The following is a 22,701-nucleotide window of genomic DNA, read 5'->3' as shown; positions in this document are numbered from 1 at the left end:
ATAATGACCATAGAGAGGTTTTCCAACCAAAGCAACTCTGACCACGTGGACAGACATCTCCAGAGCAGCAATGTCACTGGTAAGACAAGCAGTCCCTAGGAGTGACTCAGGGCTGGTCACCATACATGCCAAGTGGACTCAGCAAGCAGATGCCTGAGCCATGCCACAGCTACACTCTGTTCATCAGGGTGAAGGAGCTGAAGGGATTGTCCTGTAAGCTCTCCTTGCGAGCCAGGTCACAAATGCATAGGGAGCAGCAGCTCTCCATTTCAGTTGTTTGCAGAACAACTTGAGAGACCAGCAAACCCCATTACTTGACAACAGCATATGCAAAGAGTAGGCTAAACAAAGGAAGAAAACCGGGAGGGCCAATCCTGTGGTAATTCAATTACCCCTACGGTTATGGAAAAGTATCAGTGCTGTCCAAACGACATTCAGGCAGACAGGACACAACAGGAGCATCTCAGTTTCCAAGTCTTGCAATTTGTTCTCTGCATGCTGCTCACCCAGGCATAAGAAATACAGAAAACAACTGTCTGCTGCAGGCAGAGGGGCCCAGGAACTCCCTACTCCAAACGATGAACTGCAGCTTAACTGAAGAATTGCAATTTCAGGGGCCCGGTCTTAAGTGGATTTCCAAACAAACTCCCCCACCTCAAGTTGCATACTAAATTTATTGATGACTATAAACCTCCTGGAGCAAGTATCAGACTCTGTTTACTGGCTTGAAGAAAGCCTAATAAAACCTGGCAATTTTAAGCTAAGCACTGTGTAATTGAAATTGTTTCTCTGCCCAGTGGTTCTTTGGTTGTTACCAACACCTTGTGCTCAGTGACCTGTCATGGGCTCAAACAGCATTGCTATGGAGACAGAGGCAGAACTGTGAGCTTCTTCTTGTGACAAGAAGGGGATTGCAAGAAGTGAAATGTGAGGGGCAGGTTTGAAAGCCTGAGGTAATTTTCACTTCTCTTTTTCTTCCATACACACAGGAAAATCTCCTGAGGGCAGAAAGCCCAACTTCCCTGCAGTTAAGGCCAAGAACACATGGAAAGCAAAGAAGCCCTTCAATGTTATCAGACCTTCACCCAAAAAAACCAAAACAAAAAGTAAAGAATCTGACAAAAACTTTCAAATGAAGGTAAGAAAAATCTAATTTTCCCATCTCCAAAGGTTTTTCAGATGACAGAGTCTTTGCAGCAGTAGAAAATCCAAGAGAGGATTATGATTCCTCCACACCAGACCTCACTCTTCTCCCCAAGCCAAACCCACCACCCATCCAGCCCCTCCAGTCCCCTTCTGCTGCACAGCACGAGAGGCCACAGTGAGATAAAAAGAGCAGAGCTAAGACAGTCTCTGCAGAGGTACAGGGCCTTCTGCTCCCACTGCCACTGGATGCAGGCTTGTTCATACTGGGGCCAAGACTCCAGCAATCCTTCTGTCCATCTCCAACAGCAGGATTCATGGACAGCTGACCAGGAGTAAGAACCAGACAAGCCCAATTGGTGCTTCCCCTGAACATTCTGTGTATGACTGTCTTTCACTCAGGGGATTTCTGAGACCAATGCTGCTGCCCAGAATGATCACAGCTTTCATTAGTCACTGGACCCCAGATGGTTCCAGCATGCTGTAGGCAGGATAGGACGTGCACTCTGTGCTTTGGAGACCAGTGGAGCAGAGAAGAAACCAAGGGAGAGTTTCACTATACAACAGGGCTATGCAAAACATCATCACTATGATCAGTCTGGAAAGATCATTACAGCCCAGAACTCAAACGGAGTTGCAACATATCAGCAAAGCCAGCTTCATCTTGAAGTGACACTCAAAGAGCCTGCAAATGACATGGTTCAGACACAGCATAGCTGTCTGAAGGTGTGCACAGAAAGCCAGCTGTCAAGTGTGGCTTCTTAACACAAATGCTCATTAATGAATTAACTACAAGCCACAAGGGAAAGCAGGGTGAGTTTCTGCTCCTCGTGTGCTTGCTTTTCAGAAAGCTCATTTAAGAGAGTTAGAAAACAGATTATCTGCACTCAAGGGTCTGAAGCACTTGTGCTTTGGTGCTGTGCAATACAGTCCTGCTGCCAGAGATTTCTAACCTCTGAGAACAACAGCAACAAAAAAAAAAAAAAAAAAGAAGCTGCAGATCCAGGTGATTCCCACACACATTTTGGTTTTGTTTTCTGGAGAGGAGGAAGTGGTGAATTTTGTGTGTGTGTTGTTTGGTTCATGCATTTTTTTTCCCCCAGTGAAAGGATTTTCCAGTCTTCCCCAGACCTTGGCAACTTCAAAGCACACTGTCCTTTAGGAAATACACCTTGGTTACCCATATGAGCAATGCTGTGAGAGGCACCCAACAGCTGCTCAGCTGTGCTGCTTTCAAGGTCTGGCTGACCATAGCAACAAACCCTGCGACACGTGTACCTAAGGCGTGCACACCATCAGGGCACCACACTCCACAGCACACAAGGTGTACAGATAAGTCTCAACAGCTTTAATTACCCTCACTGGTTTTGTGATGAAAACCAGCACAGCCCATCCTTTCAGACACACCAAAGCCTCCATTAAAAGGGCTCCCTCAGCCCACACACCACCCAAAAGCTGAAGCCTGCAAGCTGTGTGCGTCAGAGGTGAACACAGGCTACTTACAGGAATGAGAGTGCCAGGACCTAGAACACTTGGAACTCAGAGTCCTCAAGAAGACAATTCAAAGAGCTACAACTGCAGACATTGTAGGAAACGGAGTAAGGAATCAAGAGGATTGAGACAGAATGCCAAAAGCAAGTGGACATCACAGGAGAAAGCATTGTGGATTCCACTACAGATTATTTAGTAAAGGAGAAGTCGATTAATGACTCAACTCTTACAAGAACAGCATAAAGTTACTTTTGACTTCCAAGACAGAAATGAAGAAAGCAGCTGAAAAAAGGAAGAGGCTACAGACAGAAGGCACAATGAAGACCTGGGACAAAGCATAAGAGTTTGCTTCCTGTTTCCCCAACTACAATCCATGTTGTGAGACTCAACGTTTGAAGGCTTCTTTCACCAAAAGAGAAAGGTTGCATACATCAAGCCTCATTGACTGAGACCACTATTCAGTTCTGACACCTAAAGGACATGCCTGTTGGACTCGTTAAATTCTGTTGTAAAATGCAGGGAGAAGGAGGCTTCTGCCAAAGGGCTCCAGGAGCTGCTTAACCACCAAGTCAACCAAGACTGAATATTGGAAGAGGTGCACCAGAGTTCCACGTGTGCTCCAGGTACAGCTTGATGTTAACCTATCAAATACATTTATTTTTGTGATACAACAACAGCAGACAACTTCATGAGAAGTGTTTCACAAAACCTACAAACTGCTGAAGACTCCTTCTCTGATGAGAACTACTTGAACAAAACTGCAAGGTTTAACCTACATCACACCATCCCAGTATGAACACTACTGCTCTAAGGCTCTGAGAAGCTATCAAGGAAAGCAAAACTGATGTCAGTAATCAGTCACTGAGCCAAGCCAGAAGAACAGTTACAGTAAGAGCAGTTTTCTGCACAACAAACCTTCAGGCCAGTTGTCCAGCAAAGCTGCACACCCAACAGCCTGCAGTGCAGCTGCACACACAGAGCCCTTTTGGGCAACCCTTGTTTAGAGAATTCAGCTTTCCAAACCTTCTTGCAGCCTTCTTTTGTTTGCTTTCATCACTGCAGAAACAAGCTTTCCTCCCAGCTCTGCTGCTCCAGAAATGAGCTCTGTTCATAAGCAGTGTCCTGTTTCTTCACAGCTTTCACAGTATTCCTTACAGAGCAACTAACAACAGATTGCAGTCTCTGAATTCAATCAAAGTTTTCTCTGTTCCTCAATGATAACAAAATAGTAAGAGCTTCCCATACACTTCTAAGATGATGATGAATAGGACTGAAACATGTCAAAAGAGAGCAGGACAGTGAAAGGGAACAATGAAACTCCTGCAAAAGAAAGTGACCCTCCACCAGGTCATCTTTCTATCCCTCTCAAAACGCATTTCCTGCCTCCACACAATTAACATCTGGAAGCTCTCTTTGGCTTTCTCCAGAGAAGTTAATTTTCTTCACCTCTCCGCATCAATGCTCTGGCTTTTGTTACACAAGCTATCTGGAGTTCTTGAATTCTTAAGGTCCTCTTTCTTCTCCAATCCTCCCTAACTCTTTAGTTAGGAGACAACCAGCTTATCAGACATCCCCTCTCACAATCAAAAGACACTGTCATGGCCACAGTCCAAGCTCCAAAAAGCAAGAAATAAGGTTTGACTTGACTTAAAGCATGCAATTGTTAGATTATCACATTAAGCAGTGACTTCTCCAGTATGCAGATAGTGGTGACTTCTTCAGTGTGCAGATAGTGGTGGTGGTGCTCAAGCACACCACAAGCCTTACAGGGTAACCGATAGCAAAATCTAGGGGGAAATAAGGCACATGAGAGATTCAAAGGAAGGAGCAACACTGCTGGTAGGTGCTCTGAAGTACTGCTCTGGACAAAACTGAGTGAACAGGGTGCCCAGGAACAGGGAAAAACAGGGCTTGTACACAGACTTCACAGAGAAAAGGGAGAAGGATTCCTCCGCTGTACTGCTCCACAACGACAATAAAGAGGTGTAAAAGAGAAACTAATTGAGTCACAAAAATCAGGAGAGAACAAGGCCGAAAGCAACCAAGGAAGATGAAGCCCCCGAGATTATTTCACTCTGTTGTGTACATAACAAAAGGAAGTAGAAATTTTAAGATCTCAACTGGCAGCAGAAGAAAGAGATTTTTCAACTCACCTCCAGACAGTATTAGTTAGGACAACAATTGGATACTGGTGGAATAGTATCTTCCATCTTAAAAGAATAAAAATTAGAAAGTACCACTCCTGAAGGACATTGCCTACAACCAGGACATGAAGCAGAACACTGCACACAGAGAAATTATGCAAAGTGCCACCAGGAAAATCTCTGCTAAAGAAGTACCTTAAACACCAATATCCACAACTTGGAGCCTGCACACCGCCAGCATAGAGAACTTTTCAGTGAGGGAAGGAGCCTTTCATCCCTGCAGATGCAGCACTCATCACTGCCTAACAGCTTCTGGCAAGCAGAAGCCAGCTGCTCTGGGGCTTTTCTGAAGAGCTGTTCTAACTGAAGAGCTCACCTTTCAGGTCTGAACTGAGGCAGGAGGTGCCATGACTCTGCTGACTGGCGCCTCTGATCCTCACAGCAGTGAGGCCAAATAGCTTCTCTGACTGCTTGCTACTGAACAACAGAAAGAAAACACTGAGATTTTTGTCCAGAAAAGCTGTCTGGATGGAACACTGGAAAACCCCTAGCTACATGCAGAGAGTTCTTTCCTATGTACGTTATTGCCACATGACAATTCTGCCTAGGTACAGGAAACACTAACACAAGAGCTAGCTACAAACTCCATCTTGACAGATACCTTCAGTACATCTTCTGAGGTCACCTTTTGTTTACTAAAGTCTCAAGAGTTACATCAAGTCGCTGGTGACTGAATAAAGGGAAACATTTGACCTATTGTTAAAAAGGGCAAAAGAAGGACTCTGCAAACCACTGACCTTCAGCCTTTGCTCTGTGCCTGAGAAGATGGTGGAACAGAGCCTCTTAGAAGATGTGCTATGGCACATGAAGGACAGGGAGGTGCTTTGACATGGCCAGCATGGCTTCACCAAGGGCAAGTGCTGCCTGATCATCCTAGTGGCATTCCACAATGGAATGACTAAACAGCATACAAGGGAAGAGCTCCAAATGTCAACTACTTGGACCATTGTAAGGCCTTGGGCTTGATGATCTCTTTGGGTCCCTTCCAACCCCTGACATCCTGTGATCTCCCCACAACACCCTTCTATATAAATTGGAGAGACAGATTTGATGAACTGACTGTTTAGCAGATGAGGAATTGGTTAGATGGTCACATCCAGAGATTAGCAGTCAACAAATCAATGTCTAGACGGAGATCAGTGACCAGTGGTGTGCCCCAGGTTCCATACTAGGACCAGTGGTGTTCACTATCTTCATCAGTGGCACAGGCAGCAGGACTGAACACACCCTCAGTGAGTCTGCAGGTGACACCAGGCTGAGTGATGGGGTTGACACACATGTTGAAGGAGCAGCTAGAGGATGATCCTCACAGCTGAAAGGGTCCAAGTGAAGAGCTGGCAGACACATTGTCTGGAGTAGCCATCCCTGGAAGTGTTCAAGAAGTGTGTAAATGTGGCACTTTAGGATATACTTAAGTGGTTGTGGTGGCTGGGTTACAGTCGGACTCAATCTTGAAGGTCTTTTCCAACCTTCTATGATTTGCAAGTGACTGTAAAAGCCTGGTCCACTTTTCCTCTGCTACGATTTGAAGGATGATTTATCACTTCAGGAAGCTAATTATGAATAAAATTCCCCCAAAAGGCCTTTTAGAAATCTTGTTTCACAACAGCTCCTCTGTTTTGCCTGCTGACTGTTGTGAAATGCAGGTGTTTTGCCCTCTGCAAACAGGAATGAAGAAGCTCTAGAGAACTCCCTCATCTCTGTCTCCACACTATACACTCTTCAATCACTCTTGCAGACAGAGGCACATTCACTTCCACCACCTCAGCAGAACAATCAGCATGGGAAGCCACTACTTACCTGAAGGTCACTCAGACCTTTGCATTGTGAGAAGGATTCAAGGTACTAACCTTGTACCAGGAGTACACCTGATGCACCGGGAATTTGTCCCAGTGTATCAAGCATCCTACAAGTCACTTCCAAAGAAGTTTGATCTCAAATATTTGTTTTAATTAACTGCTCTGTATAGCTCTTTAATGAGAGACTTGTAATGCACATGTGAATAAAACAAACTAACACCAATCACGCAATACTAAAAATAAAAATTGAATATTAAAAAAAGAGAGAGAAAAATAACCAAATCAAGACCATCCCAGGACTCAGTGCTGGCACAGAAGTGCTGAACAGCAGAAGAAAAAAATTTGGCCAGAAATATACTTGGACAGAAAAGCTACGTTCAGAATAATTTTGCTCAATCCCCCTTCCTTCTGGAAGCCATTACACTACTAAGGATTTTACTACTCATCACCGTGTATCTACTACCAAGCTAAGAAAGCATGAAAAGAAACACAGCCATGCAGAGTAACATCAGCTTTACAATACAGCTTTTGCTTTTCTGAGGCCTGCCACTCACTGCTGCAGTCAGAGCTGGTTGCTTTGGGAAGTAGTAAAACACTTTGAATTTTAAAAATAAATGCATACCTAGGTTATCTTCTCCAGCAGCAGAGAGATATGGCTACAGCAGGCAGCAGCATCACTTCATTTGCCTTTGTGCCACATGAATCCAACACTCATGCCCCATCTGCTGCTCTTCAGTCTTAGTTACACAGGAGCAGCATTTCTTTAGAGTCTGCTTGAATGCTCCTCAGTGTTACCAAAACACAGCAATTACGAACACCGTCACAAACTCTTTCTGACTCCACCTTTCTGCTAGGCAGATTAAAAACCCAAGAAGCCTGGTGTCTCCTGACCACCTCTCAGAATGGCAACAGAGAGAGAAGACCTGATGGCACCTGTGAAAACCCAGCAAGCTCTGAGCAGTCCAGGGCCCACAACCACAGAGAACAACAGGAACCCAAGCCAAGGCAGCAACTCTGCTCCCACCTCCCCACAGGCTCAGTGTCTGACAAATGGCACGAAGGCTTTCACACAGTGACAGCAGCAACACAGTAACTGAAGGGGTTCCATTGGCATTTACCCTGTAAAGCCAGGCCTTGGAACTCCTCTGCAGTGGCATGTGTTCAGAATGGGCACAAGCACCTGGGGGTCTCTAGACCTTCATTCTGAAGTCCCCTTTACGTAAGAGCACTGGCGAAAGCAGTAACCCGTATCAGAGACACCCCCCAGGCACTATCAACAACTGATAAAAGCTTGATGTCACAAATTCTCCCAAAAAGCAAACAAGTTAAGCTGTGTTTTTTACACTGGGAATTGCTGATCCACACTTGCAAAAGAAACCCTGCCTGCAAGGGCCTCTGCCACTGCTCCCAGGCAAAGCTAAACTGAGAGTTCAAGCACAAGCTGCCAGGAAAGGGGAAGTAGGACGTTGCTTGGAGAGTATTTTCTACTCCGTGCCATTTCTCTGCTCCAGCAAAGATTCTGGAGCAGTATTGTACACAACTCACTTCCCCCTCTGAGGCTGTGAAAACTTCCAATCTCACGGCTGCCTGATCGAGTTTCATTTTGATACCAAGTTTCCTAGTAATCTCTGCAAGCTCCACTGACTGGAAACATGCCACAAGCATAGCTCTGAAAAAAGCAAGTGCAGATGAGAAGTTCTAAAGACTATGCAACGTTATCAAGAATACCATCAGAAAGACTTCTTTCTGGCACACAGAGAAAAATGTCTACCCTTGCCTGCACTCCTAAAGGAAAGGACCCACTGCAAGATGTAGCCTTGAACAGAACCTACCAGAAGCAAAAAAATGAAGCAGGTGTCATCTGCAGAGCAGCCAGAAGTGACCACCTGCTCTTAGAAGCAACGTTCTAGATTTTGAGTACATGATGAAATGGCACCTCAGACAAGTTATCAATGCAGTTACAGTAGAAAGGAGATAGTTCTTAGTCCTGAATAAGAGGCAAGTAAGGAAAAATTATACCCTAGCAATCATCTCAATGTATTCATGTCTTCCAAATGAAGCAACAAAATTAACTCAACTTTAATTACAGAAACGTTTTGGAGAGTTGCCTATGTAAAAAAACAAGTTCAGAGAAGGGTCTCACAAGCTCATCTGCTGCTGACTGCAAAGCTCAGACTGCTTTAGAAAGAACAAGTCAGGCCCCTGAAGCATGGCATTTATCAAATAATCTAACTGGCCAAAATAGCAAAACACAGCAATTACATCTTGCAGTAAAACTGCACTCATCAGGTCAGTTTCTCTAAGTACAAAAACTTTACTGAGTGAGACACAAAAATAGCGATCATCCTTGCAAAGTAGTTGGAGGACGTAAAACTACAACATGCAGATACTGAAGTCCCAAACTTCTTTCTTGGTAGAAAACTTTCCTCCCTGCACACAGGTAGTTTACGCATTGGCAAGCAGAAGAGCATGAAGAGACAAGGTCCTTTATCACCATCTGGGCAGCTAAACTCCAGCTGAAGAGTATGAGGTGTTTCCAGAAAATTATTTTAAATAGCAGGTACAGGCTCTGGAAAGGGGCCTGTGATGTCACATAGCAACAGGCGAGAAAAGAGTTTCTTTAGCTGCAAAAGGCATTTTCAAGTTGGTTTGGTTTGTTGTTTTTGTGTGTGTGTGTTTTTTAAAGACATAGCAACCACAAAACACACAGAGGCGTGAAATATGAGTAGAGAGCACCACAACATAAGTGGAACCCCAGGAAATGAGATAAAGTCAACCTCTAAGTTTAGCACTTACTTTTCCAAGACTCAGTATGAATATAATGATATGGAAATTGCTACTTTCTATTAATAATCTTCTAAGAAATGTATTGGCTCTTTCCTTTTGAGTTTTCACATCAGAATGAGATAACCACAATGCCTTATTGCTTCCTTGCCTTACTTCATCTGAGCTATTACTGTGACTAAGTCCAAGACAAGCATGAGAAGTGTGCAACAAGAGAACACTACTGTATCCACGAAAATAATTAAAGTTCAGTAAGGTGAAGAACAAAATTTCACACCTTCAAATGCTATAGATTCAAAAAGCAGATTCAGTTTTGCTCTGACAAAGCTGGTAATGTTCACCTTTTCCTCTTCACCACCTAAATACACAGGAAAAGCTACACAACTCTTTAGATGCAGGCAGGCGTTGCCACTGCTCCGTTTTTTAAAATACTGCAACAACACAAATTAAAATAAACTTAAATCCACTTCCCTGTGCAACATCTTGGGAGGCAGTGATTCAGTACACTGCAGTCCATACAGGCCAGTCAATAGCATGCTTGCAGCTAACATCCAAAGGATTCAGGATGGCAAGTATCACAAACAGAACAAAGTTGTCCTGAGACTTTAACATCCTGCTGGCGTGATTTGCTCTCCAAATGTGAAATTAATGTTTTGCAGAAACTACATTCTTCAGTCCCAGGAGAGGCTCAAATGCACTGTGGAAAGCAGATGACTTGTTTGTATTAAAGATATGTGATACAAATCTCAAATGATAGTTTCTCGGAGTAGAAAAACTCCTGTAGAGTAGGAATATACTGCACCTTAGCTGGATCCTTCACCAAAAATTACTAACTAGCCATAAATCCTTTTCCCTAAGTCTTGTCCACTGAAGGCACCATAGGTTAATTTTTTTACACTTTATGAGCAGCTATAGGCTGCAGAATAATGAAAAACCACCCTAGAAGGAGTTATTGCTGCAGAATGAAAATTAGCAAGCCCGCAGAAAGAAACCGTCTGTCCCTCACCAGCCCTGTGTTGCACTCTGAGTGTGGGGCAGCACACTTGAAGGAGAGTTATCTCTGCAGAGATAGCAGCCAAGGACATTGCCTTTCAACCAGCACTAAAAGCACACATGTTATGCCTAGTAAAACTGCCCACAGATTAGCTCTGCAGAAATCAGGCTATAAACCTATTGTTTTCAAAGATTTTTTTGTGTTCCCTATAAACCACTATAAGCTGAAATGGCAAAGAACTACTTAATACAATGGAAGCAAATTAAACCCAAATCAAGAGCTTAACTTTGTAAAATTGCTCCTCTTTCACTACCAAAGGTTAAAAGAGATCTGCCAGCAGCTCGGGAGACTCCCTTCAGAATACAGTGCTGACAAAGATTTCCCAACAGCCAGGCTAGAGACACTGACATGCTCCTTAATGTGGATTTAAGTGTTAGTCACACAAACCCATCTACTCACTGGGTTGTAAACTAGTTTCTCCAACGTGTGACAGTCACCATGTGCATACACACAAAATACAACAGCCACACTTACACTGTTACTCAAATCTTAACAAGCACACTGCTAAAAGCTCTAGCAACAGCAAAAACTGTAGCCTGAACGTCCCATCCTTGAATTCCACTCCTCTGATCTGTACTATCTCTTCTAGCCCTGGAGCCTCCCTGAAACCATTCTAGCAGCCCAAACCCACGGTGAGGCTCAGAACCTGTGTGCAGCTCTTGTCTCCCTAAGCCTGTCCATCACCAGGACATCCAGCAGTGCTCCTTTTCTGGACATGTTCTCCCTGCTGATCTCTTATCACTCTAATAGTTCTGCACGTCCTCCTAATGGACCCTCCTCATTCACCTATACCATTGCGTCATTTAATAGGTTCCTGTCCTGCATCCCTTTCCATTCCTCTTCACTTTATCCAGGGCCAGGATGCCAATTCAAGCATTAACTCCTTGACATCAACCAGAAACAGTTCCTATCTGGTATCTATCTCCCACGTCTGTTCTTAGCATATTCCTCTCTCCACGCAGATGCCTCACTTAACAGCTCAGCACAGCACAGTCTCCTTTCCACTACTGCAAGACACTAACTTCAATATTTCTGTGATCTTAAACAATGAGTGTCCCTAAATCATTCACAAGCAAAACCAAAAATACTCCACAAAACCCCAAAATACTATCCTATTACCCCAGCCATAAATTATCCACTTCATTTTAAATAGCAGCTCAAACAGCAACTCATTTTCAGATCTCTGTGTATGTCCTCATCACATCCAGTTCTGCTTCGGTGCAACTGAAGGTCAGCCACAGTGCACACACAAACAGCCCGATCCACATCTTCCTTGGGATACCAGCAGCAGGAGTGTTCCACATGCTGCCAGCAAGAAACAGGCACATACCCTGCCTGTCTCTAAACCTGCTGCAGTAAGCTCCTGCTGTTCCATTCCAATACAACGTAACCCTCTGCACCCCCATTTACTGTTGTCACAGGGAAAAGAGCTGTGCTGTCACATTCGGCTTACACTGGCTGCAGGAAAGCCCCATGCTCCAGTTCCAAGCTGGAGCACCACAAGGACTGAAAGTTGCCCTTAGAACACACCATGGTGCTGGGGTACAACACCCCTCAGCCACTGATTTTTCATTCCAAGCACTTTCCTCCTGTGCAAGTCAGCTTTTACAGAACAGTTGATGAAGTAAACCACTTTTACTGAGCATTTGGAAAAAAAAAAACAGATACTGTAGTTCCATCCATTTTTAGTCCTAATACAGACAACACAGCAGTGAATTACTCCAAAAACAAGTCATACAAATGTAGGCTCCTAAACGTAATCCATAACATTAACCAAAGTTAACAGACTTCATTTTATCAATGCCAAAACTATTTTAAAAACTAGAAAACAAACCAAATTTTTCAGATAATTATTTGACTCACAGGTTCTGAAGAATAAATTCAGCATTAGAATCCTTCAATGATTTGATCATTTGTTTCTTAAAAAATAAATAACCCGCAGCTGCCATTGTCAACATTTTAACAGATCTCCAGGAAGGATAAAAGTCATGTCACAAGCATGAGAACATTTCAGACATAGCTGTAATAATCAATAAACAAAAGGAAACTGAGCCTAAATATTCAGATGAGTAAACTAACAGAAACGTGGAAAAGCTGGAGCCCAGACTGCTGCCTATATCAAACTTTAAAAGCCTTTGTTCCCTTCTTTAAACTCTAACCTCTAAAAGAGTACACTCCAGGAACCATAACAAACAAGACAAGCTTCCCTAAAGAACATTTAATTGAGAAAACGTGTATGAGCCACAAAATTGCCTTTATCAGGAGAGAAATCAAGCAAAAGCTTCGATTTAGTTCTCAAAAAACAAGAGCAAGGAATTGGGAACACCACTGCAGCCAAACGAAACAACAAAATACCATAATGCTACCTTCTTCACGAGAACAAAAGCATCAACCACCAACTCCACCCCACCCCCAAGCAGGCTGTTGCTCTCTAACCACAGAGCCCATGCTGCAGACAATGTAATCCCACAGGGAAGACAGAAGGTCACAGACACGCTGTGAAATCATAAAACAAGGTCCAGGCTTCAGAAAAACAAAGCAGTACCTCCACCAAGCAGGGCTGCCTTAGGAGCAAGCAGGTGGAGTACACAAATGACCCGTTCTGCCTGTTCTCGGCTGTGCCCTCCGCACAGCGCGGGGGCCGCCTGTGCTCAGTGTCCGAAACGAAGGGCAGGGCACTTACAAGAAGCAGCAGACTCCAAGCCGTGGCGAGGGTGGCGACGGGCACTGCAGCGCTGCAGGTGAGCCTGCGTGCTGTGTGCCAGCGGTGGGGCTGCTGCTCCTCATCAGCTGTAGGTGGCCAGCAAGGTGTCAATCGCTGCGGTGACACACGCTGCAGCTGGCTGACTGGCCGTGACTAAGTGTGTTGAGCGAGGCCAAAGGGATGGCACCTATTCCCTATCATTCACTGCTCTCCAGCGGGGCTTAGTGGGGCTCGGGGGCTGCTAGCCTGCAGCGCAGAACCTGGAGGAGTGCAGCTGAGGCTCAGACCAGCTCCAAGCACGGTATGAAGGAAAGGGAGCACGGAATCCCCAGTCCCCCAGCCTGCCAGAACGGGTGCCCTGTCCGCGGGTCTGGAGAGCCTGCGGACCGCCGCGGTCCGGTGCGGCGTGCAGGGACGCAGCCGCTCCGCTCGCAGCCCGTACCGAGGACTCCGAGCGCTCCAGCCGTGGCAGTAGGGCTGAGACCGGGCAGAAGCGCTGCGCCCAAAACACCCCTAGCCACAACAGCAAAAAGCCTTTGTCCGTGCGATCCCGGTCTGCGGGCAAGGGAGCCCGGGGGTCCTGTTCCTGTGGCGAAGTGACCGCAGGCGACAGAGGAAAAGATCGGCCAGCGCCAGCCACGCGACTCCTCCAGGCTGGGCTCCGCCGCTCTCCGGGAAGCCCATAGAGGGGGACCCTCCCGCAGCAGCCGGGATGAACACGGACCCTACACCGAGTCTCTGCACCTCAGCCCGTGCCAGGCACAAGGGGAGCAAGGGAAGCGCCCTATCCTAACGGTACCTCCGCGTCGGGGGAGCCGCCGCAATGCCCGGCCGTTCGCCGGCCGTCACCCGGTGCGCGGGGGCCTCCTCTCGTGTGCCTAACTGGGGGAGACCCCAGCCCCCCGGGGCTTGCGTCCCGGGGCCGGCGGCCGGGCCGTCTGGAGGCCAGCCTCCGCTTCCCCGGCGCGGCGACAGAGGCGCCGAGGGTGAGGAGGCGCTGGGCCGGCAGGCCGGTGCGCCTCGGAGCGGGCGGCCGGCGGCGCGGCGGCGCGCACCCCCCGCACTTACCCTGTCACAACAGGCGCCATCTTCCACAAACTCTCGCCAAACTCCAACTCTCGCGAGAGCGGCGGCCCCGGCGCCCGCCCCGCGCGTGCGCGCCCGCACACGCGCCCCGCAGACACAACAGCCCGGGCGTGGGAACCGCGCGGCGCTCGCGAGAGCCGGGCCCGAGCCGGCGGTGGGGGCAGCTCTCGCGAGAGCCCTGCCGGGGACTCCTGCGCCCGCCCGCCCCGGGCCCGCTGCCGGCGGGGAGCGGCGCCGGCCGGGGGGACCCTCCCTGCTCCCTCCGTGCAGAAGCGTGCGTGGGGCTGCTCGCCTCGTGCTGCCCGCGGGCCCGGCACGCGCTGTCGCCGCCGCCTCCCAGGCCTGGCCGCGGACACCTCTACGAGACGCGGGGTCTTGTTAGCGGCCGAGGCCGCGGCGGGCACTGGGGTGCGCCGGGGAGGTGGAGCCGTTTTGCAGCCCCGTGTGTGTCAGCATGATGCGGACAGCGGGAACGGGACAGGGCAGGGATTGTCCCCGGTGTTCGGCATTGGCAAGGCCGGACCGTGGCGTCCTAGGGTCAGTTTTGGGGCTCACATGCAAAGAATGGCATTGAGGGGCTGGAGTGTGCCCAGAGAAGGTCAACAAAAGTGGGGGAGCGTCTGAGAACTGGGTGGAGGGAACTGAGGTTGTTTAGTCTGGAGAAGAGGAGGCTGAGGGGAGACCTTGACGCTCTCTACAAATCCCTGCAAGGAGGTTGCAGCGATGGCGGTTGGTCTCCCCAGGAACAAGAGAGAGGATGAAGGAAATGGCCTTCGGTTGTACTAGAGGAGGTTTAAGGTTGGACATGAGAAAAAACTTTTTCCCTGAAAGGGTTCTGAGAGACTGGAACAGGCTGCCCGTGGAGGTGGCTGAATGAACATCCCTGGAGATGTTCAAAAGAGACACATGTACTGAGGGACACGGTTTAGCCCCAGACCTGGCAGAGAATGGTTTGGATCAATGATCTTAAAGGTCTTTTTCCAACCAAAAGAATTCTGTGATCCTGCGAAATTACTGCTTTCTGAGGAGTTAAGAGCTTTTGTGGAAAGTTTGTCAGTACGTGGTGTACCTGCTCTGTCCAAAGCACCTACTACAGACAAACCAAATTGACAACTATTGAGCAACTTGTTTCTTCCGAGAGCTGTAAGGAAATGCCACACCTGGAGGTAGCATGTGTCATCTCTTGAGTGGCTTTGTCAGGTAGCACAGACCAAACACTTCTGGACCATTCCTATTTGTCCAATGTAAAGGTTAATTCACATAAAGCTTGGAAGCCAGTGGGAAACGACATTTTTTTTCATACAGTGAGTGAAAACTAACAGTAGGATCTGTAGGCATGTTAGAAAATCTGCAGTCTTCCTAACAGTAGGAGTCTGGGGTCCAGAGGCACAGCTGTCCCAGAGACCTGCTGGGTTTCTTGCACAGAAGGGTTAATATCCCTTTTTTTAAAAACACTTTTAAATTAAAAACATGCTTGCATAGTTTTCTTGTTATCTGCAATGAAAATATGTAAGGTAACAGCTATTTACCAAAGAAAAATTGTTGAGTGTGCTGAGACTCCAAACAGGAAAGCAAACCTTGCAACAGCTCAGACAGAGGGGGCTGAATGGGAGCAGAAGGTACCTGCAAAATTACGTCACCTGGATGTGCTCCAAAATTTTGACCTAATGAGAAAAAGAAGATGAATTTTGGGTTCATTTAAGAACACTCATTTAAAGGTGAGAGTCTGGTTGGCTATCAGACTCTGTTTGAAAAGTAATCCTTTTAGACTGAGAGATCTGCCCTGTTTGTTCAGCTTCCATGCCTTTGGTATAATGTGTCACCCTTATTCCAAGCAGAAATGCAACACGGATTGAAAGATCTGAAGAGCTTCCAAACCTCATGTAGCTTTCATTCCTTCTCTCTGTACTTTGGCTGTCCCCTAAATCGAGACTAAAGATGCCTTTCCAGTATTCCCAGGAGTATGCCACCTGCACTCTCTGCTGCTAGTCCTCGTTCAATGAATAACAGCTCAGCCCACTAAAACCGTGTTTTAAGAGGCTGCTTGACAGCAGAGTTTGCTGTAGTTCTACTGACTGTACAAGCAGCTATTGTTTGCTGCCATGAAGGGACTTTCCCCATGGCCATTTCCCCCTCTCTGTTAGAAGTGAGTGGCCTTTGGTTGGCTCCCTCGTGGGCACAGTTCTCGGCAGAGCACAATCACACTGGAAATCCTCTGCATTGTTTGCAGAGAGCAGCTCATAATCCCTTCGGAAATCTCTTCCTAAAGCCATCTTCTCTCTCTTACCCTCTCAAGGCTGAAGGATGAGCTCAGCCCCTGCTAGCTCTGTGCTGTTAGGAATGGGCTCTGGATATCTGCCATGGACTGTCTGGAGGTGGCCATTTTCTGAGGCCCCTCTTTCTGATGTGTTTTGAGTCAAGCTGGAAAAGCTAAAAATACACCACACAGTAAGCTGCAGGGTCTGGACTCAACCTTTAGAGCAAAGTCATTCTGATTAATAACCAGATTAATCTGGTGCTGGAGCAGGTATATTCATTCAAAGAATTAATAATTAGCTATTGTAGTCCTTTCCGTCACTGACAGAGGTACCTTATCAAACAAATAGCCACTGAATTATTTTTTTCCCCTTTCTGATGATAAACACTCTGCAGTTCAAAAGGGCAGGGGTGCCATTCAAGGCAAAAACAATAGCCTGGACTGATGTGAGCAGCTGGTGGAAGGAAAGAGAATAAAACCACAGAAGGCTTTTTAATACTGTTCACGCTTTGGATTTTCTTCTCGCTGCTCAAAGTTTGTATTTCACAGAGTGTAAGAATTCCAGTTGGCTTTACTAGACACTGAAAGCCTCCAGTACCTGGGGGTACTGAGCCCCACTTTCTGGTCTGTAGCAATTGTCAAGGCCTCCAGAGCAGAGGTGGACAAACAAGTGTTAGTACAAGGTGCGTTGCTATCTGCATCTTGAGAGCTGGATTTGAGCCCTGCTGAGCCTGGGGAAAGGTCTCTGAGCCAGCCTCAGTGCTTTAGAGGTGATGTGAGAAACTTGGCTTGGAAGCACCATTGAAGGGTATGGGTTCAACAAGCGCTGGGCTTCTGTCTTCTCCAAGAGGATGGCTCTGCTGGGTGGCTCCAGCCAGGCCCTCAGAACCATCAGCCACCTCTGCAAATGGAAGGCTGTTGGAGAAGCAAATCCATTTTGCAGCGGCTGGTAACCAGGGACACAGACCCACCTCCTACTTATAATCCACCAACAGCAGTGGATGTGGAGAGAGACAGGTCTGCTTGTCCAAGCTATCTGGGTGCCAGCAGCTTTGTTGGGGAATTCATGGGGCTCCTACATCCTCTCCGGGTCTTACTTGGGGTGGAGAGAGGAGAAAAGACAGGAAATCTAGTGAGAGCCTATGGAGTCGTTTGGCACCAGGCCCTTGATCTGAACAGAGAGATCTTTTGGCACTGAAGGAGCTGCTGGCCACAGCACTCAAGCCGCCAGCTCCAGAGCAGAAGGGTAGCTGTGAACAGGGAGCACTGAATGCAAGCTGTGATAACCAGGTTGAAGGTTTCAACAGCTTGTTCAACCAGTTCAGAGCAAGCCTTCTTCTCTGGGCTCTGCCTAAGCTCAGTCCTTCAGGCACATCACTAGCTGACCTGCTGGCCGGCTTCTGGCTTGGCAGCTGCCTCACTGCTTGGAGAGAGGCAAGAAGACAATAGCCCTGCACCCGTTTGTGCAGGAGCACTGCACTTCTCTTACATGCTTAGTGTAAACATGTTAGGGACAGGCAAGGGGACAGGAGTTCCCTTCTCACCTAAGTGCATCACAGCATCTCATGGAAAATCCTATCTGAAACCCAGCGCCCTTGAGAGGCATGGTAGGTAGCAGAACCACAGGGCTATCTGCATCTCCATCAGACACAGCAGGTCTGTCTGGAGGTGTTGCACTTCGTATCTGCTAGTATAAATCACACATTCTAGCAGCAGATACTGTGAGACAGCCCAGCTGGAATGTTATCAGTACAGGATGTTCCGTGTGGTTTAACCACAGGTCTAGGAAAGAAAATAAACAGGCAGTTGCCCACAGAAGGTATCTCACATCTGACTCTGGGTGCGTGTGCCAGCTAGAGTTGTCACTCCAGCTTCTGGATGGACAGCTGGGTGTCAAAGTGCCTCTACTGCTTGAGGTGGAAGCAGTGAGAAGGAAAACTTGAATCTGCATCTTTGTGCCAGTTAGGGCTCAGGTATGCCTTGGTGTGGTGATTCCCAATGGCTAGAACTGTGCTGGGGTCTCAACCCAGTGTGCCTGGCACACCAGTGCAGTCCCTCCTCAGAGCATTTTCATGGTGTAAAGGCAAGATGCAGGCAGTGAGTGCAGCAAATAGGAAGGAAGAGAGGGAGGGAAGATGAGGTTAACAGCAATAGCATCGTGGTTGTGTAGGTTAACAGTGTGAAGGGCCTGATGACTGATTTCTGTAACCTCTCCTTTTTCAATGCTTTTCTGGATCACACTGCCGAGACACTTTGCTCCTCACCTAATAGCAGAAAGTACCCTTATTGATTTTCCATGAGGTGAGTCTTTCTTTCTGTCTGCATGCTAATTGCCCTTTGCTATAACTGGGCTCAGCCCCTGCACAGCACTGCTCCCCATGCCTCCACACAGTGCCTGTCCAACAGTCAAGTGTGGCACTGGGTTGTCTCCTTAGCCTTGCTCTCCACTCTCAGCCTTCTTCTGCAGTGGTGCTGCTGCCATGAGCCTCCTCATCCCTAGGGCATGCCCACAAGTGTCACCAGCCTTCAGTGTGCCTATGAATCAGCTGGAGAGTGAGATGCACTGGACAAACCTACCCAACACCCAGCAGGCACCTCCGGGCTCTGCGCCCCATGTTCACCACTGCAGACAGCAGTGCCGTGGAGGCTCCGCAGGCTGCCTTTGTGCTCCCACGCCACCTTGACCTCGTGCTATGGTCGGCTTGAGTACCCATCAAATCAGTTTCAAGGTCAAACCACAGGATGCAGCATTGCAGAGCCACTGCTGACAAGGAGTACAGCAGGATAAACTGTGTCAAAATCTCCACATTTCCAAACATGCTAGAGAAGACACAGCTTCTCCTCAGCCCATCTGCTCCCTGTGGGACTGACTCAGCAGAGTACACCAAAGGAAATCAGTGAAATCAAGAGGGCAGGAAAGACTGAAGTCAAATTGTGAATTATCACAAGTTATTAACAAAGCAAGAGGAAGATTTAAAGATTATGATCTGGCTGTTTTCATGGAATCAGAGAATGCTTTGGTTGGAAGGGACTTTAAAAGATCATCTAGTTCCAGCCCTTCTACCATGGGCAGGGACACCTTATATTTTAATAAAGTCATGTATGATTTAATTCATATCTAAATACAGATTGAATGTGCAGTGCCACAGTTCTGAAGCAGCTGAGCACAGCTACCTAAGTGCAGGGAAAGACCACCCCGAAGCTCTGTGGCAGTGCAGCTATCCTCATGTGCATCAGTTCACCGTCCACACTGCTGAGATGTGCTCACACCCAAGCTGTGATGCAATGGCTGAGTCAGAGCTGACTTTTTCAGCTGCTCTGCTCTCCCATTCAGGAGGCTTTTTGAGCAAACACATGCTGACACACTCCACCTTTGCTGGCAAATAAAATGTGGGTTTTGAAAAGCCCCTAAAGAATGAGAACTGTTTTGGTTCAATGAAACACAAGAGAATCCCAGACTCTGGATTATACATGTGTTTTTCTGCTGGATATAGTGCTTAAGGAATTCAGACTAACTGCAACAAGGTGCAAGGAAGCTCAGCAGCCAACTCTGAAGACCACAAACCCCTTGACAAAACTACCACTGAAATCCTGTTTGACATAAACCAACTCACTTTACTATATGCTAGGAGAGGCCAGGTCCCAGTCACAACTGCTCGTGATGTTGAGTGGGAAGCCACAAAGACAGAAATTCTACACCCAGGTAGTGCACACAGGAATTTCCCTAGCTGTGGCCAGAGAGAGAAGTCAGGAAATCAATGGCTTCCCATCAGGTACAAAGCTAGGCACCATGCCAACACTGTTGAGAGAATTTATCCAAGCCTCATATTGGTCCTGCACAAAGAAGTTAAACTGATTTTGTGTCATTTGTAGAGACTGTCCCTGGACTCAGACTATGCAGACAATACTTGGTTTGGGGCTGTTGCTTTACTGCAAACGTTGAGTAAGTTACACACTTCTGAAACAGATGATTTTTCAGTCCCCCAAAAGTGATTACTTTGTAATGCTGCCATGCTGATACCTATTGGGATGATTCCTTTTGTCAACAACTGTTGCACAAATGTAGTGGACTTAGTCTAACTTTTACACCACTCTCATTTTGAACCTCTCTTGTTCTCTAGCCCATTTTCTTGAAAAAAAAAAAAAAAGAAAGGCTATTTTTGTCAGTAATTAATGAAAATAAATTCCATCTAAATTGCCTGAGAACATTTTGTTGCTCAGATCCTGGGTGGCTGACACCTGTGAATAAAATAACCTCTTGAATTTTTTCCCTCTTGGGGATTACAGGTGACCTTTTAACGCTAAAATTCATTAGTGCTTGGCTATCATATTGATGAGCTTTGTATAAATGAATGGATGAACAGATAAGTCATAACTAAAGTAATGAGCTTACAACTGTGATGGAAGTAACTGCAGACAAGTATTGGATGCTAATTAATTACAAATTTATCATCAGTCCTGGTTCAGAATTCACACTCTCTTCTCTAATCCCATCAAGCAACATCTCATTTTTCATGTTCCAGACAGCTGTATCTTGTTTTGAGAACTCCAGATAGCAGCCACTCTTGGTACTCCTGGCTTCACTCTCTCTGTTCCTGCTCATTACTGGCACTGACCTTGCCAGGAGCTAAGCACATGCATAATTTTACTCATGCGATTAGACTCATTAAAACTGATGGGATTAGTCAAGAAAGTGAAGCTGCTTCTATGTAAGTGTTTGTCCTTCGAGGTAGTGCAAGTAGGAATAAAGAACAGCAAGGTCTGGAAGGAATGCAGACTGAACAATAATTTTCATGGAATGCCACATAAAGAGAAACTCAAATGTTTTTCACCTGGCACAGCCCTGGTGGGTGATGAACATGAAGTGGTTTGACACTAGAGGTGAACAGGGATTTCCTAGTGTTGTCTTTTCTTCCAGAGATGAGAGCTTGTTAAATCTGCAGCTGGTCTCAGCAAATGACATGAGGTCATTTCTCAGGTCTGGGATGAAATTTCTAAATGTCAGATTATGAGAAATAGGCATCTCAGCCAACAGCCCCAAGTAGAGGCTGGCTGTGACCTGACAGCAGTGCTGGGATGCTGTGGCCTAGAAGACTTCAGTCCTCCAGCCCAGGAATATTTCACCGATGTGGAGAGTTTGAGAGGGACAAAGCTAGGACAAGTTTCCCCTGCTCAGGAAGATGGAGATTGCTCTGAAGTAAGCAAGGTAAAGATGTGTCCAATGTGTCTGGCACTGACACTGTTTGGACATGGCTTGTAGGCTGGGGGCTTGTTTGTGAAATCCTGGAGAGCTGATTGTGCCACAATAGAGTGAGGGAAAAGGCCAAAGAGGAAAAGATAGAATTGCAGGATGGCAGGAGTTGGAAGGAACCTCTAGAGATCATCTAGTCCAACCCCCTGCCAATGCAGTTACACCTAGATCGGGTTGCACAAGACTGCATCCAGGCAGGATTTGAAAGTCTCCAGAGAAAGAAACTCCACAGCCTTCTGGGCAGCCTGTTCCACTGCTCTGTCACCCTCAAAGCAAAGGAGTTTCTTCTTAAATTCAAGTGTAACCTCCTGTGTTCTAGTTTGTTTCTAGATCAATGCATTTAGGTTAGATTTAGACTGGACATTAGGAAGAAGTGTTTTACTATGAGACTGGTAATACACTGGGAACTGGTTGCCCATAGAAGTTGTGGACACCTCGTCTCTGGAATTGTTTCAGACCAGGATGGATGAGGTTTTGAGCAAGTTGAAAGTGTCCCCACCTATGACAGATGGGTTGCAGGTAGATATCTTGAAGGTCTCTTTGATTCTATGATTTCTTACTACCAATCCTGCCCCACCCTTGTTCCTCATTTCAGGCTCTACAGGTCAGCATTTCTGTGTCCTGTGTCTGAAGGTCTTGCAGCAGCACTCCAGCAGCCAGCAACACAACAGCTGGAGCGCAGCTGGCCTGCAGCCCCTCTCTCTGACAGCCACATCCAGGGCTGGGAGAGAAGGGCAGGGAGCAGCTACTCCATCCGTCCCAAAGAAGTTCTCCTCTGGACCATCAAGGCAATGTTATGGTGATTGGTAAAGCCAGCAGACATACAGTGGATAGTTACTAACCCAAACACACTATAAGTTGTTGCTTTTGACCTCTGATGAGACACCTCATATACAATGAATGACAAAAATCTGGCCTCTCCCTTAGA

At 46.8% G+C, this 22,701-nt stretch overlaps 1 protein-coding gene across 6 annotated transcripts in view; it reads right to left on the bottom strand.

Annotated features, from left to right (window-relative positions):
• The window catches only part of RBPJ (recombination signal binding protein for immunoglobulin kappa J region), a 57,871-nt gene extending 43,600 nt beyond the window's left edge, over positions 1-14,271 (bottom strand). For 3 of the 6 annotated variants that reach the window (XM_064149097.1, XM_064149101.1, XM_064149099.1), the window contains exon 1: positions 13,159-14,062. In XM_064149097.1, the coding sequence (XP_064005167.1) occupies positions 13,159-13,262 (104 nt within the window). In that variant the 5' untranslated portion in view covers positions 13,263-14,062. Of the gene's footprint in view, positions 1-13,158; positions 14,201-14,247 lie in introns of those variants that run through there. The other 3 variants (XM_064149098.1, XM_064149100.1, XM_064149102.1) reach the window with 3 other exon arrangements.
• Between the last annotated feature and the right edge of the window lie 8,430 nt (positions 14,272-22,701).

The sequence above is a fragment of the Pogoniulus pusillus genome, chromosome 9, assembly GCF_015220805.1.
Source record: "Pogoniulus pusillus isolate bPogPus1 chromosome 9, bPogPus1.pri, whole genome shotgun sequence".
NCBI classification, from domain to species: Eukaryota; Metazoa; Chordata; class Aves; order Piciformes; family Lybiidae; genus Pogoniulus; species Pogoniulus pusillus.
Note: the sequence above shows the minus strand (reverse complement) of the source record. Positions and strands in the feature narration are given on the sequence as shown.